The 18,366-nt window shown below is 51.6% G+C and overlaps 2 protein-coding genes across 2 annotated transcripts; one reads left to right on the top strand and one right to left on the bottom strand.

The window, feature by feature from the left end:
* The first annotated feature begins 4,378 nt into the window (after positions 1–4,378).
* On the top strand, positions 4,379–12,588 carry LGI4 (leucine rich repeat LGI family member 4). The gene is made up of 9 exons (XM_007954832.2): positions 4,379–4,551; positions 4,955–5,026; positions 5,292–5,363; positions 6,774–6,845; positions 6,973–7,044; positions 7,277–7,446; positions 10,460–10,624; positions 10,735–11,240; positions 12,274–12,588. Exons 1-9 carry the CDS (start codon positions 4,379–4,381, stop codon positions 12,586–12,588), a joined length of 1,617 nt encoding a protein of 538 aa, XP_007953023.1.
* A 2,290-nt stretch (positions 12,589–14,878) lies between these two features.
* Positions 14,879–17,953, bottom strand: LOC103209065 (FXYD domain-containing ion transport regulator 3). Its single transcript, XM_007954831.1, has 7 exons — positions 17,914–17,953; positions 16,752–16,784; positions 16,621–16,644; positions 15,485–15,559; positions 15,374–15,410; positions 15,008–15,045; positions 14,879–14,898 (listed from the first exon to the last, which is right to left on the bottom strand). The coding sequence occupies exons 1-7, from the start codon at positions 17,951–17,953 to the stop codon at positions 14,879–14,881; spliced, it is 267 nt and encodes an 88-aa protein (XP_007953022.1).
* Positions 17,954–18,366: the final 413 nt, after the last annotated feature.

The following is an 18,366-nucleotide window of genomic DNA, read 5'->3' as shown; positions in this document are numbered from 1 at the left end:
AGAACCAGACACATACAGCCAACACCTCTTACACCAGTCACAGAGCAGCAAGACAAACACATTTGTGAACACGACACACACACACACACACATACACACACACATTCTTTCAGATAGATGCCCAATATAGACACAAAGTCATAGACAAACAACTTTCCACTCTTACAAATAGTCATAAAGGTACACCCCTTTGTGAACACACACTCACAAATGGCCATCCAGTGGCACAACAGCACACACACATAAATACACCCAGAGATTCTCACACAGGTGGTGCGCAGTCTCAAAGAGGTGAAGACCAGCATGCTTGTGTACACACATACACACGCACCATGTTTACATGGACACACACAGAAGCAGGTGCACAGGCAGAAACACAGTCAAGGGCATTGTCATACAACCAGCCCCCCTTATGCATAACCCCAGAAACACTGACACACACTTGTGCTCATACCCTCATGGGCGTGCCACAAAGTCACACAGATATCCAGGTCTACACACTTGTTTTTAACACTCTCAGACTCTAGCACATTCCCCAAATATGGCAAACCTTTATTTCACTGAGGTCATGTGCCCTCTATGACCCCTGGAGGACAGTGCCCCCGGTGTCCTCATGGGGAGGTTGGGTTGACATCACTGAAGACAGAGAAGCCTGGGACTAGGTCTGGGCTCTGCTACTCCTGGCTGTGTGACCCTGGGCAATCTATATGAGCCTCTGTGCCTCAGTTTCCCCTCTATGAAGTGGAGAAATCACCAAGGTCACCCGTGTAACCCCTGCAGGGGTCAGAAGTCCCTGAACCTGATCAATGTGTGCCCTTACTAACTCATTCTGGAGATGAGAAAGTCAAGGTTCAGCAAACCCACTGTATCTAATCTATTCAGACTTATAGTGACCCTCATTTGGTTTCCAAGGCTGTAAATATTTATGGAAGTAGATTGGTTCATTTTCCTTTCATGGAGCAGCTGGTGGGTTTGAACTGCCAACCTTCTGGTTAGCAGTCAAATGTCTTAGACACTGTGCCGCAAAAGCTCCTTAAGATTCAGCAAAGTGAAGCTAATTTCCCCAAGGTTCACCTGGTGGTTAAGGGCAGAAGCTGCCCCCTCCCTCAAAGAGTCAGACACAGGCCCAGGCACCGTGTTCTGCAGAACAGAGTCAGAAACAGGTAGACTCACCAAGCCTCAGGCACAGGCATGGCCTCAGAGGACCCAGGCAGCTTGAAAAGGCTCCCTCATCCATGTCGGTCTGGACCCTCTCATCCCTGCCTCCCAGTGGCCCTGGTGCCCAGGGTCACTGACAGTCCCTGGTTAATGATAACCCCGATGTCTATGTGGCACTGGAGAGGGGTGATGGCGGTGCAGGGGGAAAGTGGGGGTACAGCTGGCTCTTAGTCAAGCCTCAGCTTCCTTCCCTCAAAGAGCGGGCTCTGAAGCAACACTGCCAGGTTGGAATTCTGGCTCAGCCACTTTCTAGCTGTGTGATGCTGGGCAAATGACTTAACCTCTCTGTGGCTCAGTTTCTCCTTCCACAAAAGGGAGATAGTATTCACCTCAGAGAAAGGTTGGAATGATTATCCATGCAAAACATTTCGAACAAAGCCTGTCACACAGTAAGTGATTTAAAAAAGAACAAGCTAGCTGTCATCATTGTCACCATCAATGGCCTTGTCATCTTCATCCTGAACTGGAGTGAGAATCCTGAATCCTATGAACTCAGGTCTGTCTTTGCTACTGCTGTGTCCCTACCACCTTTTATCTCCCCTTTCAAAGATCCTGTCAAGAAGTTTAGCATCCCTACAATACAGATGTAATGATGAGGTGGTGCTTTGGAGTTGTGGTGTTGGCAAAGAATGCTGAAAGTCCCATGGACTGCTAAAAGAACTAACAAATATGTCCTGAAAGAAGTGTAGCTGGAATGCTCTTTGGAAGCAAGAATGGCCAGACTTCATCTCACCTACTTTGGTCATGTTATCAGAAGGGACCACTCCCTGGAGAAAGATGTCATGCTTGGTAAGGCGGATGGTCAACGAAAAAGAGGAAGGCCCTCAACAAGATGGATTGACACAGTGGCTGCAACGATGGGCTCAGGTACAGCAAGGATTGTGAGGCTGGCACAGGACCGGGCAGTGTTTCGTTCTGTTGTACATAAGGTTGCTATGAGTTGGAGACAACTTGACGGCACCTCACAACAACAACATTACCGATAACAACAACATTACAGATGAGGAAACCAAGAACTAAAGGGCCTAGCTGCTCAGGTGCGGACCGGGCCCCTGGATCCAAAGCCTGTTCCTAAGCCCGCCAACCACCGTGGAGTACCCAGCCAATTCCAGACCCCAAATGGGTATGTTGCTCCTCTTGTCTCAAAGAGTCCTCTCCACACCGAGGACGTTGGTACCACGATTGCTCCGATTTGACAAAAGGGAAAACTGGGAATCAGGGAGGTCGAGTGACTTGCCTGAGGCCACACAGAACTGGACTGGGAACCCAAATGGGTGTGACCTCTGAACCAGTGCTGTTAAGACCCCTGCCCTCCAGCGACTCTTCTGGGTATTGCACCTGCAGTGAGAGTTATAGGGGTTCCTCCTGGCAAGGGTACGTCCCCTGATCCAGACAGCAAGGTGGTCCCACTAGTGCTTAGGCTTAGACCTGACCAGCCTGGCAACATGGAATGAATCATTTAACCTCCTTGTGCCTCAGTTTCTCCATCCATAAAGTGAGGATAGTAATACTACTCACCTCATGGGGTTATTGTGAGGACTGAGTGAGTAAATTTGTGAAAAGGTCGGCACATAGTAAGTGCTCAATAAATATTCTTATTACTATTTCAGGTGTCATTTGCTTATTTCTCTTCTTTGATGGGCAGCATACATCCAACTTGGTACATGAATGAGTCCAAATGAAAATAACCAATTATACACATACACATGAATTCTGATCTCAAAAAAAAAAAAAGTGCAAAAATTACAAGGTGAGGCCTGGAGCCACCTGCCTGGTTTGAACCCTGGCTCTGCCCTCCAGTTGGGTAACCCAGAGCATGAGTTTCTTGTCCTCTCTGGCCTTCAGTTTCTCCATTTATAAAATTAAAAAAAAAAAAACCACCTCACTGCAGTCAAGTCGGATCTAACTCATAGCGACCCCTTCTTGGCTTTCCGAGGTGGTGTCACTATGGAAGTAGATTGCCCAATCTTCCTTCCAGGGAGTGACTGGTGAGTTTGAACCCCCAGCCTTCTGGTCAGCAGTCAAAAAGTATCAAGCTCAGAGGGCTGTGGGGAGGATAGAATGAGTTAATGGATATAGAGTTTGGGGGCAGGGTCTGGTGGGGAAGAAATGCTGAAGGAAGGGTGGCACCATCATCATCATCATCATCATCATCATCATCAATGGGTGGTGGCCACTCAAGGGTGGACGAGGTCCTGGATTTGGGGCAGGGAAGCTGCCCTGCTAAACGTAGCCGCCAGAGGGAGCATCTGGACCTGAGCTGCCCCGCCCCCTAGCTGCAATAACATCGCCCTACACACCCTCCTAGAGCCAAGGGAATCTGCGGAGGGGACTGGCTGGGAGTGGCCAGGGGGTAAGCCCCATCCCCAGTGGCCTCTCTGCCCCACCCCGCCCTCCTTCAGAGCCATCTGGTCCCCACCCTAATGACAGTCTTCATCACAGTCCCCCAGTGGGATGGATTGGGGGAAGCTGGGCAGGGGGCTATCTGGGAGTGGTCATGAGGCAGCCCCAGGCCCTGGAGGCCCCTCCCACAGGGCTGTTCAGTCAGTTTCCCAGGGGCGGCTCTTCCTATGTCCTCTGACCCCCCCTCCTCGTCCCAGCCTTCCCCTGCCAGTATTCATTGAGTCCCTTTCCCTAAACCTCAGGGAGAAGGGACAAAGGATGTGGGAGCCAGCAAAGAAACTACAAGGAACTAGAAAGGGAGGCCAGAGAGAGGGGGCAGGGAGATGAGAAATAGATATACCAGACAGAGGGACACACACAGAGAGAGGCCGACAGACACACAGAGACCTAAAGAGACAAAAATACAGAGAGGCACAGACAGAGAAACACAGAGAGAGAAACAGAGGCAGAGAGACCAAGGCAGGCAGAAATAGAGCGAGATACAGCGAGGAAAACAAAGTAACTCACCAAGTCAGAAATATAAAAAGAGAAGGAGACAGAAAGGGAGCAGAGAAAGAAACAGACAATTGAACATCAAAGGGTACAAGGAGAAAGCGAGTCTGGGAGAGAGAGGGAGGGGGAGGGAGGGAGAGAGCCGCCGGGTCAGCGAGCCAGCTGGCGGAATGGAGGGGCGCCTAGATGAGGAGATGTAGAGTGGCCGAAACCTGGGCCGAGCTGGGCAGGCAGAGAAGCCGAGCCTCCGAGGGGGTCAGGGGGTATGGGAGGGGTGGGCATTCTGCTGCTGCTGCTGCTGGCTGGGGCAGGGGTGGAGGTGGCCTGGAGACCCCCAAAAGTAAAATGCTCTCTGCGCTGCTCCTGCTCCAAAGACAGCGCCCTGTGTGAGGGCTCCCCGGACCTGCCTGAGAACTTCTCCCCCACCCTGCTGTCGCTGTGAGTGCCAGGCCCTCTGGGGGCTCAGAGGTGGGGATGGGGATCCTGCGGACACTAGGGGTTTCAGGCAACGTACGGGCCTCCAAGGAAATGGGCAACTGTCAGAATCTTCAGAGGCTGGATGTGGGCAACAACGGGACGCTCAGAAGGGCTGCTGAAAGCCCAACGGGAGCAGTATTGGAACTCCCAAAGGGCAAGGGCAGCATTTGGGGCCCAAGGAGGAGGGGTGGGCTGAGGGCTGTCAGAATCCCTGCCAAGGCCTATCTCTCCGGGAATGTGGGGGAGACACCTGGGACCCCGGGTCAGGGCGGCCTGCCAGGGTCTCCCAGGCAGAAGAGGGTTTTGGGATGCTGCCGGGGCATTGGAGGGGCAGTTTGCTCACCCATCGTTGCCCGTGTAACAGCTCTCTTGTCAGGATCGGAGTCACCCAGCTGAAAGCTGGCAGCTTTCTGAGGATGCCATCACTGCACCTGCTGTGAGTGGGGCCTAGCTCAAGGGTGTGGGTTTCATGAACGTGCATGTGAACACTGTTGTTCACACGCAGGTGTGGGGTGGAAGTTCATGCACAGGGCATGGGGCTGCGTTCATACATGTGTGCATGTGAGTTTCTGTGAAAGCATCAGTCCACGCACACGCATGAGATATGTGCCCATGCCTGTGGGAAGCAAGGGTGCAAACCAAACCTAAACGTCAGTTGGGGCAACAATTGTGGAACAATTCCTTTTCTGTTCCCTTGCCAGCCTGTTCACATCCAACTCTTTCTCCGTGATTGAGGATGATGCATTTGCAGGCCTGTCCCACCTGCAGTACCTGTGAGTGAGACCCAGGGAATGGGGGCATGTGGTAAGCCTGGGAAGAGGAGAAGGAGGGCCCCATACTCTCAGAGTAGAGGGAGGGAGGGGCTTATGGTCCCAAGGAGGAGATGTTGAAGGACTCTTCCTGAAGGGGCAAGAGGCCTGGCTCCTTGATTGGGGTGGCTACTGATGACCTACGTAATCTCAGTCAATGCACCTCTCCTTTCTAAGCTTCAAGCTCTCCAAAGGGTCTAGATAACCAGAGACCATTTCTGGTCCTATCAGACTTGAGAGAACCCTGGGATGGTGCAAAGAAGCCAGAGACAGGAAATTAACTAGAAATAACGAGTTAGGTGGTGATGATGTGGTGGTGGTGACAGTGTTGGTGGTGGTAGTGATGGTGGGTAGTGGTGATACTGTAGTGGTGATGCCAATTATAAAATCCATGTTAATGAGGCTGACATTGATGCTGCTAATGGGGAAGTGACAGCATTATTGATGATGATGGAGCAAGGATGGTGTTGATAAAAATGACAGAACCAGTGGTGATGGTACTGCTGATGATGTTGATGATAAAGATTGTGGGGCTGATATTGATGATAATTATTAGTGTTATGGGACATTGGTAATTATGGTATTGGGGTTGATGTTGGTGATTATTGTGGGCAGATTGCTGGTGTTGTGATAATGGCAATGCTATTGGTCCTGGGTTTGGTGATGATGGTGGAGATGTTGGCAGTAGTAGTGCTGATGGGTGAAGATGTGAGTTTTGATGACAATGATGATGGTGGTGGTATTGGTAGTGTGGGTGCTAGTGCTGGTAATTGTCATTGAGGACAGCAGTACTGATGATGGTAATGGCAGCTATTTTGGTATTGATCTTGAAGATTGTGATGTTGGTAATGATTATCAATGTTGTTGGTGTGGAGTTTGATAATGAATGATATTGGTACTGGTGCTGATGATGGTAGTGGGTGGTGATGCTGGTATTGGCAACAACATTAGCACTGGTGGTGGTGGCACAATATGGAGGTAGTGATGATGGCAGTTGTTGGTACTGGGATGAGTGACAATGGTAAAGACATGCGTATGGGTGATGACACGATTGGTGGAGGGAGTGGTGTAGGTGATGCTGGTGTTCGTGCCTGTGTTTGTAATAATGGTAGCAGTGGTAGTGATGGTGGTGGCCGTGTTCATGTTGAGGCTGGCAATGACCATTGGTCTAGGTCCTTGGCGCCTGAGATTATAAGCTGGGACCAAGTGAGGGGAGGTTTCTGGGGAAGGCCTTCCCTGGGTTGTGTAAGGTATTGGGGGCAAATTCTGTGCCTTCCAGTAGCCTGTGGCTTCTGTGGGGTTAGTTCTCCCAAGAACTGTGAGGCCACAGCAGAGAACCAAGGGTCTTCTCCTCACCCTGCCTTCCGTCCACAGCTTCATCGAGGACAATGAGATCGGCTCCATCTCTAAGAATGCTCTCAGAGGACTTCGCTCACTCACACACCTGTGCGTGCCTCCCGGGCCTCGTCCTTCCACCTCCCCACCCTCCCTGACAGGCGTCCACATCCCATCACTCAGGCACACGGGGTGTTCTGGTGTTTGCTAATAGTTTCTCCTCCTCTCCTTCCACCAGGAGCCTGGCCAATAACCATCTAGAGACCCTCCCCAGATTCCTGTTTCGAGGTCTGGAGACCCTGACTCATGTGTGAGGATCAATGGGACTGCAAGGGTGAGGGGAGGCTCGGGGGAACTCTGCAGGGGGAGGGGCACCTGTGTCACTTGGTCAGCACAAATGGGTACAGCAGCTGTGGCTCTTCCGTATTTTCCACATCACCTGTGGAGCCCCATCCCCGATCCTTGCCTGGGGAAGGGGTGGAGAGCATGACCTCCAGGAAGTGGAAGCCAGGTCACAGCCCCTCCCCGGCCTCTCGTCCCAGGGACCTCCGTGGGAATCCATTCCAGTGTGACTGCCGTGTCGTCTGGCTGCTGCAGTGGGTGCCCACCGTGAATGCCAGCGTGGGCACTGGGGCCTGTGCAGGCCCCGCTGCTCTGGCCCACCAGCAACTCCGCCACCTCGACCCCAAGACGTTCAAGTGCAGAGCCATAGGTGGGGGCTTTCCCAGCAGGGTGGGTGGGGGTAATGGGAACCCCCAGAAGAAGAGGCCATATCAGAAGGAATCCAGGGACAAGGGGCTGACATCACTCCCTGCCCTGCCATTCCTAGCTGTGAGACCTTGGGCAAGCAGTCTCACCTCCCTGAGCCTCAGTTTCCTTAACTGTAAAATGGGGCCAATAAACAGTGACATAAAGTTGCTGTGAGAATTCAATGCATCTACACCTGCATTTGGTACAGGTTGGGGTCAGGGCTGCTGATTACCTACGTAATCAGTCAACTCACCTCACTTTTCTATGCCTCAAGTTCTCCAAAGGGTCTAGATAACCAGAGACCATTTCTGGTCCTATCAGACTTGAGAGAACCCAGGAAGGGTGCAAAGAGGCCAGAGACAGGAAATGAGAAATAACTACAAGTTAGGTGGTGATGGTGTGGTTGTGGTGACAGTGTTGGTGGGTAGTGGTGGTACTGGTGATGGCACCTGTGGTGGTGATGCCAATTATAAGTATCCATGTTAATGAGGCTGACACTGATGCTGGTGATGATAATGACAATGGTGGTGGGCCTAAGACTGCTGCTATTTTGTTAATATGCAACTGACCATTCAAAAAAATACTTCCAATGTGCCAATTAAAGGAGCTCTGGTGGCTAACCAGAAGGTTAGAGGTTCAAACCCACCAGCCTCTCCATGGAAGGCAGATGGGGCGATCTACTTCTGTAAAAATTTACCACCTTAGAAACCCAATGGGGGTCACTATGAGTTGAAATCGACCCGATGGCAGTGAGTTTGGTTATTTATTTATTTATTTTTTAATGTGCCAAGTAAGCAGCTCTGGTGGCGTAGGGGGTAAGACATTTGGATGCTAACCAGAAGACTGAGAGTTCTAAACCCACCAGCTGCTCTGTGGGAGGAAGATAAGGCAGTCTACTTCTATAAAGATTTACTGTGCCTTGGAAACCCAGTGGGGTCACTATGAGTCAGAATTGACTCAATGGCAGTGGTGATTTTTTTTTAAATGTCCCAAGTACTGTGCTAACCACTGCACATGCATCATGATCTCATTTATATGTATTTAATCTTGCTCTTCCATAAACGTATTCTGGTGCCTTGATGAGCACTGGCAGAGTCCCTGGGTGGCAAAAACAGTTAAACACCCATCACTGGCTGAAAGGTCGGCAATTTGAACCCAGCTGGAGGAACTTCAGAAGACAGGAGTGGCGCTCTGCCTCTGAAAGGCCACAGCCTTGAAAGCCCACCTGGTGTTGCCATGCGCCAGAACTGAGTTGACAGCAGCTAACAGCAACAACAGTGAAGGCACAGAGCGATGCTGGGAGCAGAGCATTGATGTCTCCCTGAGCCCTTAGTCCAAAGGGCGGGAGATCAGAGCCCCAAATGACTAGGGCTGTGGTAGGAGAGCCTGGTAGAGTGATGGGGCTGCGAAGGGGGCAAGTCTAGGGAACTGTGAGAGCCCAGAGCAAGACCCCGACACAGTTGGAGGGTTAATAAGGACTTCCTGAAGAAGGAGACATTTGAGCTCAAACCTGAAGGCTCTATCAAATGGATGCTACTAATATTATTCTCTACACATAAGACATATTTTTGGTCTGTGGGACTCATAGAACAAGAGGAGTTAGCTTAGGGGCTACTCTATATTCATTTATTCAACAAACATTCACTGAGGGCCACTCTGTGGCCAACCCTGTGTGAGGTGATGGGGACACTGTGGTGACCCTAGGGCCTGGCCTCATGGGGCTTGCAGTCCTGGGAGTGAAGGGAGAAAGACATTAAATAAAACATTGCACAAATAAATTGATCCCACAAATTGTAATAAACATATGGAGTAATGAAGGAAATTAACAGGGGAGGGGGCTTTCTAACTTACATGAGAGATCAGAGAAAGCTTTTCTGAAGAGATGAAATTAGATCTTGATTTGCTAAGTGAAGAACAGAGGGATGGCACTCCAGAGAGAGGGAACAGCATATGCAAAGGCCCTGCGGCAGCACAGCTTGTCCTGTTTGAGGAATAGGCAATGGTAGGTGGCTTGGTAAAAGGAAGGACACAGATGAGGTTGGAGACTGGCAGGGGCCTCACTGTGCAGGACCTTGAAAGCCATGGAAAGGAGAGTGGCCTTTATTGTAAAGACTATGAGAAGTCATGAGACGTTCTGAGCCGGGATGACATGATTTGATGGGCATCCTTGTTGGCTTGGTTCATTGTTTCAAACCTGGTGTCTAGGAGAGGGCCTGGCATGTAAAGTGAAATGTTATACCCTGAGTTCAACTGCCCAGCCCCACCACTCAAGCTCGGTGACCTTGGCGTATCAGTTATATTAACGCTAGCTGCTGTGACAAAGAGGTTCAAAATACCATGAATTAAAGAAAACAGAAGGACCTGAGGTGAGCAGTCAGTGGGAAGGGCAGGCCCCGAGGCACTGTCCTTGTTCTTGTGGTTGAAATTGGGTTGTAACTTGTTCATAAGCTCATGGGAAGAAGAGGAAAGAGACCAAATCCAGGGCAAGCCATTTTCATACAAGTGAGTCAGGTGAGCCTTATACCCGTCACTCCTGCTCCTGTTCCACTGAGAACATGGTCACTTCCACTATCAGAGGGTTACTGAGAATGTGCCCTTCAGTGGGGCAGCCTTAACCCCAGCTCAAATCCTATTTTGTGGAAGATGGGAAGGATGGATTTGTTAGACACCTGACTGCCTCTGACAATTAACTTCACTGTAAAGTGGATATAACAGAATGTACTTCATAGGGATGCTGTGGGGTCGAATGAATTAGTAAGTCTGCTGTCTCTAGGCTATTACTTGATGCTACCATGTAGCTTAGAAGAGTAAATACCATGCTACAGTGAGTTAGCACAGCTACAGATCAAAAAGATTCTGCCGAATGCCTCTGTGAGTCGAGTACCAAGATGGTCCCTATTTCAGAGATGTACAAACTGAGGCACAGTGATGAGGGGTCCCCCTGAACCTGCCTTACTTTCTCCTGCCACCCCCAGAGCTGTCCTGGTTCCAGACAGTCGGGGAATCAGCGCTAGGTGTGGAGCCCTTCTCCTACCAGGGGGAGCCCCATATGATCCTGGCACAGCCCTTCGCTGGCCGCTGCCTTGTCCTCACCTGGGACTACAGCCTGCAGCGCTTCCAACCCAAAGAGGAGCTATCCGGTGAGCCCCCTTCCACCCTCCTGCCCTCCTACTCACCCCGTGCCTGACACCCAGACCCAGTGGCCTCCCCGGCCAGCCTGACCTGCCCTCCTGCCTCCCCTGCTCCGTAGCCCCCTCGGTGGTGTCCTGCAAGCCGCTGGTGCTGGGCCCGCGCCTCTTTGTGCTGGCGGCTCGCCTGTGGGGAGGCTCCCAGCTGTGGGAACAGCCCAGCCCCGGCCTGCGCCTGGCCCTGATACAGGCTCTGGCCCCGCGGCAGCTGTCACGACCCAATGATGCTGAGCTGCTGTGGCTGGATGGGCAGCCCTGCTTCGTAGTGGCTGACGCCTCCAAGGCGGGCAGCACCACACTGCTGTGCCGAGACGGGTCAGGCTTTTACCCACGCCAGAGCCTGCATGCCTGGCACCGGGATACGGACGCCGAGGTCCTTGAGCTGGACGGCCGGCCCCATCTGCTGCTGGCCTCAGTCTCACAGCGGCCTGTGCTCTTCCACTGGTTTGGTGGCCGCTTTGAGAGGCGGACAGACATCCCTGAGGCCGAGGACGTCTACGCCACACGCCACTTCCAGGCTGGTGGAGATGTGTTCCTGTGCCTGACACGCTACATTGGGGACTCCATGGTGAGCCTGGGCCCTGGAGGAAAGGACAGGCAGTGGGGTGCACAAGCCAGGCCTGAAGCTGCAGCACTGCCCCGTCGAGGCCTGGTTTTTCAGCACTGACCCCACTTTACACATTGGCTTTTAACTCTGGCCCAACCACACATGCTGGACTTTGAATTCTGACCCCACCTAACGTGCTGGCTTTGAAATTCTGACCCCAGGCCAACACTGACTCCAAGACTGTTACCTCTGGAAGCTGACCCTAAGCCTCTCCCCATCTCTCAACACTGGCCCCATGACTCTGATCCTACCCTCCCCACTAAACTCTGACTGTGACTCTGACCCACTCTAACACTGAACCACAACTACCCCTATCCTTCCCACTGCCTCCAGCACCTCCCTCCACTCACTGTCTTCCTGTCTTGCTCATTTCCCTCAGTTTCTTGAGCATCCCAGTCCCTGTGGGTCCCAGTAAAGGGTTTGGCCTTTTACCTGGAGTAAGGTGCATCCAGGGGGAGCTTGGAGGGCACTGAGCTGACTCAGATTTTCACAGGGTCTGTGTGGGGAACAGGAGCTCTGGTGGCGTAGTGCCTGAGGCATTTGACTACTAACCAGAAGGCTGGTAGTTCAAAACTCCATGGAAGGAAGATTGGGCAATCTACTTCCGTAGTGCTACCGCCTCGGAAACCCAAGAAGGGGTCGCTTTGACAGTGAGTCGGATGTGACTCAACGGCAGTGAGTTTGGACAGGGGGTGAGATAATGGGCTGGACCAAGGCACAACCAATGGAAATAGAAATGTGTAACTGGTGCAGGTAAAAACTGACAGGATTTGCTGACTGAAGCCATGCGGGGTGTGAGGGACAGATGAGGGACAAGAACAAGACCAAAGTTTGTGGCCTAAGCAGCCTATTTCCAAAGATAAGAAAGTTGCAAGAGTTTGGAAGCCCACAGGCCTCCTGTTACCAAGTTGTTCCAAGTCTTCTGGAGCCTGGAGAACTACAAGCCTCCTGGCTCTTCTGAGACCCCAGGCCCTAACTAGCGACTGCACTACAGGTCATGCGCTGGGACGGCTCCATGTTTCGCCTGCTGCAGCAACTGCCTTCACGTGGGGCCCACGTCTTCCAGCCACTGCTCATCGCCAGGGACCAGCTGGCTATCCTGGGCAGCGACTTCGCCTTCAGCCATGTCTTCCGCCTTGAGCCAGACAAGAAGCTCCTGGAGCCACTGCAGGAACTGGGCCCGCCAGCCTTGGTCGCTCCTCGTGCATTTGCCCATGTCACAATGGCCGGCAAACACTTCCTTTTCGCTGCCTGCTTCAAGGGCCCCACACAGATCTACCAGATTCACGAGCTAGATCTCAGTGCCTAATACCACAGGGGACCCTGGCCATGGTGGGGGGCTGGAGTGAGTAACCTAGTCCCCTGGATGCCCCCTTTATTGGTCTCCAGGCCCAACTTGAGATGACAACTGGTTCTGTGAGATGTCAGCCATAGGCCAAGTTCTCCAGCCACAGGTCCAAGGCTTTGGCCCACTTCATGGAGGATCTGGACCCACTAGGGGAAATGGAAGTCTCCAGCCACATGGACTTTCAAAGTTGCCCTTTCAGTCTGTGCTGGGGTCAGCTGCCCTTACCAAGGGCTCCTTGGGGTCTCAGACTGGGTCACTGAACCAAGTGGGAGAACGAAGTCATAGTGGGGAAAATATGCCAAGTTTCACAAAGCTTGGAAGTTCCTCTGACCCAGCTCCATTACCCCTCCCCTGAACAGAAGAGGCGAGAACATTGCACAATCTGACCAATCGCTTTTAGCGCCCGCCTCCATGACGTCATCAGTGGCTAGGCAGTTGTCCCTGCCTGACTTGCTAGCTCCCCCTGCTGCTTGTGTGCATGTCTGCTGCAGGAGGCGGATGGCCACTTTCCGTCCCTCTTGCACGTGGGCGGAGTGGAGGTGGGGGCGAGGTGGGAAAAGCAAGAAGTGTTGCAGCGAGCCCCGGTACCCTCCCTGACAGGTGACTGAGGCGAGGACAGAAAGTGTATGAGCTCAATAAACACGCCATGCACCCACCCCTTCTGTGACTGTGGAATCACTAGGAGAGGGTGTCTCACGAGCCACTTGGGGGAGTTGGGGTCCGGGAAGAGACAGTAAGGAGGCAGGGAAAACTCAGGGCTGCACTTTGGCGGTTCACTGTAAGCTGTCATGGAGTCTCTAAAGGGTGTGGGGCTATGATTGTGGGACTCCATGCAGTGTTTAAGAGATAAACCAAAAACCAAACCCACTGCTGTTGAGAGCCCACGGGGTTTCCAAGGCTGTAAATCTCTACAGAAGCAGCTGCCCAGCAGCTGGTGAGTTTGAACTGCTGACCTTTTGGTTGGCAGCTGAGCTCTTTAACCACTGCATCACCAGGGCTCCTTTTTTAAATTGTGGGTCCCTTTTGGGGTCTTGTCTCAGGACATTGTGGGAGATAATTTTGGGTGTTTTGAAGGGTTTTAGGAATGTTATAGGTAGTTCATGGGGACATTTTGGATGTCTTATTGGATGTTAGGGGTCTCGAGGGACTGAGGCTCATTGGAGGGTCTCATGCTTTGTGGTATGTATATGTTGTCAGGGGTGTAAAACCAAAACCACTGCCATTGAGTCAATTCCAATTCATAGCAACCCCCATTGGGTTTCCAAGGCAGTAAATCTTTATGGAAGTAGATTGCCCCATCTTCCTTCCGCGGAGTGGCTGGGGCGGGGGGTGTTGGACCACCAACCTTCTGGTTAGCAGCCAAATACCTTGGTGGGAGTTATTTAAAGGTCTCACAGGGACTTTTGGATTTTGGAAAGATCTCTTATAAGAAGTGGGGTCTCGGGGTGAGTGGGAGGGTCATAGGGTCTTACTATTACAAGCATAAGCTATCTAAGTGTTTGCATCATGGTAGGGTGATCCTACATCCTAGTTTTCCTGGGATGACACCAATGTCCACTGGGGTGTCCCAGAATTCCAAATGACCAGATCCCTCTTTAACTCTCAAAAATGTCCCCTCTTTAAAAAAAAAAAAAAAAAAAAAAACACCAAACTCAACTGCTGATGAGTCAACTCAACTCACAGCAACCCCCCTCCTTGGGTTTCCAAGGCAGTATCTCCAGGGAAGTAGATTGCCCAGTCTTCCTTCCGAGGAGTGGCTGGTGGGTTTGAACCGCCAGCCTTCTGGTTAGCAGGCAAGTGCCTTAGGCACTACGCTACCAGAGCTCCCCACCTCTCTTTAGCTACTGCAAAATTTGGAGCTGCATGTATGGCTCCCATGACCACAGACCCCATGCCACCCTCCAGGCCACAAGGGGGCAGGCCTTTGGCTTTTTCTCAACAAAGAAATTCAGCTGCTGGCTTCCATTCCAGCCCTCAGGGAGCAGCCACCTTCTCCCAACCCCCAAACCCGACCCCGATGCACACACACAGAGTCTTGAGGTTGTCTGGGCTTGTGGTAAAAATCATTTTTGATTAAAAAGTGAATAAAAAGACCCCTTCCAATGAGAGGTGAGATGAGACCCTGGCAAGGCAGTCTGAGAAGAGGGAGACGCCCATCTGGTAGATTAAACTCTCCGATCAGCCAGGGAGTGTGCAGAGCCAGGAGCTGGGGAAGAGAAAGGCCCTCTGTGCGGTTGTAGCTGGGCCGTCCTCAGCAGTGGTGGGCAGATCCTGGGAGAGATGACGGGGTCCGCTAGCGTAGGTGGATATAGTGTTCTTTCCCCCCAAGCACGCACATGCACGTCCCCTTCCGCTCAACCCTACTGTGTCGCCCACTTACCTGGACTGATGAGAGGTGGGACTTGCCCTGCACGGTGACTAGGGAGATAAAAGTGGTGAGATCGGTATCCTCCCCCATTTGTCCTTTGCCCCGGGGCTGGAGGATTCCCAGCTTGCCCAGACACGCCCTCCGGGCTGTTTTTTCCACTGTAGGATAGCGTAATCCCAAGGACCAAAGCATTCCAGGACTGAGATTTATCTGAGGATTATTGTTATTAACTATGAATAATAAACCTGGGAAATATTAGTGGCAAGAATCCCCCAGGGCAGGTCCTTGGGGCCCGCTCTCTTTCTGAAATATTGAGCTCTTACCTCCCTGCTAGGTGTCTGTCCAGCAAGAGCCAGGCACCCTGGGAATCCAGCTTACCTGGGCTTCTGGCTGAACTTGCATTTGCACTTGCCACCTGTGGGGGAGGGAGAGCGGTCAGAGGAGGGGCCCCACAGCCTTGCCCTCGGTCCCGTTAGTTCCTACACTCACTCATGAGCACAATGATGCCGAGGGCGCAGAGCACCCCTGCACAGATAAGTCCACCGACCCGGAGGCTGTGCCAGTCTAGGAGAAAAGCAGAAGAGAATCTGAGCACCAGCTTTTGTCCTCCCCCTCCACGCCTCCATGCCCTTGACACAAACATATTGTGCTCTGGTAGCATAGTGCCTAAGGCACTTGACTGCTAACCAGAAGGCTGGCAGTTCAAACCCACCAGCCACTCCTCGGAAGGAAGGGTGGGCAATGTACTGCCATAGCGATACTGCCCCGGAAACCCAAGGAGGGGTCGCTATGCGTCAGGTCCGACTCAATGTCACATAACAGCAACAACAACAACGTGCAGGCCGCTGGGGACACAACAGTGAAGCAAACAGAATTCTAGCCCTTCTAGCACTCGCATTCTGGTTTGCCCATAAGCAAACAAGATACACAACACAGGGTCAGGTAGAGATAAACGCTTGAAGAAAAATGAGTAGGGTCAGAGGTTACAAAGTCAGGGGAGCAGCTCTTTTAGAGAGAGTGGGGAAAGAAGGCTTCTCAAAAGAGGCCACATTGAGCACAGATCTGAAGGAGAAGAGGGGGGAAAGGGTCCAGTCAGAAGGAACACCAAGGAGGAAGGGCTGGAAGTTGGGAGTATGTCTGCTCTATCTGAGGAACTGAGGGAGCCGTGGGACCGGAACAGAGAGAATGATGGGAAGTGGGAGGAAGGGAGGAGGGAGGAGGGAGGAGGCAGAGAGACAAGGGGTGGGGTGGGGTGGGTCTGGGCCAGGTCCTGGGAAACCTGGAGGCCAGGTGAAGATTTTGGCCAGATAGCTCCACTCCCTAGGGGAGGTTTTCTCAAGTCAACCTTTCTCCCAGCAGTTGATTTAAACTATAACAATTACTTCCTGTGAGCTGTCTTCACTTCCTGTGTGTATCTATAGTGCTGGAGTAGAATCCTTCCAAGAACTAGGTAGGCATCTCTCTCGTTTCTTCAATCCAACGTTCGGTTTTCCACTTCTAGACCCTTCCTGTCCACCCATCCCCCCGCCCCGTTTCTCTAACATCATGCCCTCATCCAACCTTTTGTGGGACCCTCAGCACAAGATAGTGTGTGTCAGGGAGGGAGAGAAGGTGTAAGCTCTCACCATAGTAGAAGGGACTGTTTTTATCTGTAAAGGAAGAAAAAAGAACATGAGATTTAGAACAACAGCCCGAATGTGGGGGTCCTGGCGGAAAACTAGGGGTAGGGCAGGCACAAGAGTCCAACCTGACTCACCTTCTGGGTCATTGGCGTTCAGGGCAGGCAGATCTGGTGAGGCAAAGAGGGGAAGTAGGGCGGCACATAACAACAACGACAACAAGGCGAGATAGTGATACTGACTTCAGTAAAGCCAGGGGCAAGGCCAGTGGGAATTTAGGGGCCCCAGAGAACGGTCCCTTGAGGGACAGTTCCCCGCCTCCCAAAGGTGCAAGGGTCCAGCATTTAGCATGTCCATTCATGGAGATGTGGACTCCCCTATGCAGCCCACAGCTGCCAGTGATAATAGCATTTTACCACCTGAAATATGTTTTAATCTGGGTGACTTTTGGTCACTGTTTGGCCCCATATTTCCAGACACCCTGGCTAATCCATGCCTCCTATAGAAATGGAAGGATTTTCTTGTCAAAATGACAAATGGTTTCAGTCCCAGGACCCTGTTACCCACAATTCAGTCATCCTCACAGCCCATCTCCCCAAATATTCCACACCCTCTCATCTCTCTGGTGTTTGCTCACCACTCCTCTTGAAAACAACTCCAACTATAAACTTCAATCCAGTTTAATAAAATAGATATTGAAATAAATTTATTTCAAAGTGCAACTTTATATCACCGCCCTGAATGGAATACCAGTGTGCCTTGTGTAACAGATAAAAATAAATACAATGAAAACAAAGCACTAGAATTAAATTATTGCGAGAAGTGGTGGCAGTGCCCACCTATGATCTGAGCCTAAACTCTTTTGTTTCTTTGTTAAAGGGAGATTAGTAATTTTTATTATAATTAAACAAACACATAGAGTTTATTCTGTACCAGGTATTGCTCTAAGTACTTCTCAATTATTAACCTGTTTAATCTTCACAACGCTGTGTAGTAGGTGCTATTATTATCCTCCCAATTACCTCTCAAAATACAGTGTTAGCACTGGACTGAGTCTCCTTCTTGATGTCATCAGAAGACTTACAAGAGGACGGGAGAAAGTGGCTCTCTAGCTGTGTGAGCCACTGCAGTAAGAGGCCTTGTCCTGTATGTCCCTTGAAATCAACAATGTGACACCATCCTAATATTCACCACCTCAGTGGGGAGGCAGGAAACTGCCAGCTAGAGACATGCAGGAGGCTTGGCTGCTCCCAGTTGAGGGGTTCAGGAGAAAGGGCAGTTCCAGGGATAGACACTCACCTGCCAGGAGAAAGAGCAAACTCAGGGCCAGCTTCTCCATGTCGGTGTGCTGGGCTGGGGTCTACGGGAGAGGGTCCAGCTTCAGCAGGGCCACCAGGGTGCTGGGCGCCATGTCTCTGATTCCCATCACCCTCCTATCCTGCTTCCCACCTGGGGTGCACAGCTCACCCAGGGCAGGAACACTGGCACTGAAACTGGCTGGGCTGAGAGATAAGGTGTTGATAAGTGAAGTGGGGGCTGGGTGACATGCAGACCTAATGAGGGAACAGCAATAATAACTCACTGGACACAGACCTAAAGGAGCTCTGGTGGCATAGTGGGTAAGGCATTTATTTGGCTGCTAACCAGGTCAGCGGTTCAAACCCACCAGCTGCTCTGCGGGAGAAAGATGAGGCAATCTACTTCAGTAAAGATTGACAGCCTTGGAAACCCAGTGAGGGTCGCTATGAGTCA

This window comes from Orycteropus afer, unplaced genomic scaffold (assembly GCF_000298275.1).
Source record: "Orycteropus afer afer isolate SDZICR_OR568_19922 unplaced genomic scaffold, OryAfe1.0 scaffold00476, whole genome shotgun sequence".
NCBI lineage: Eukaryota > Metazoa > Chordata > Mammalia > Tubulidentata > Orycteropodidae > Orycteropus > Orycteropus afer.
Note: the sequence above shows the minus strand (reverse complement) of the source record. Positions and strands in the feature narration are given on the sequence as shown.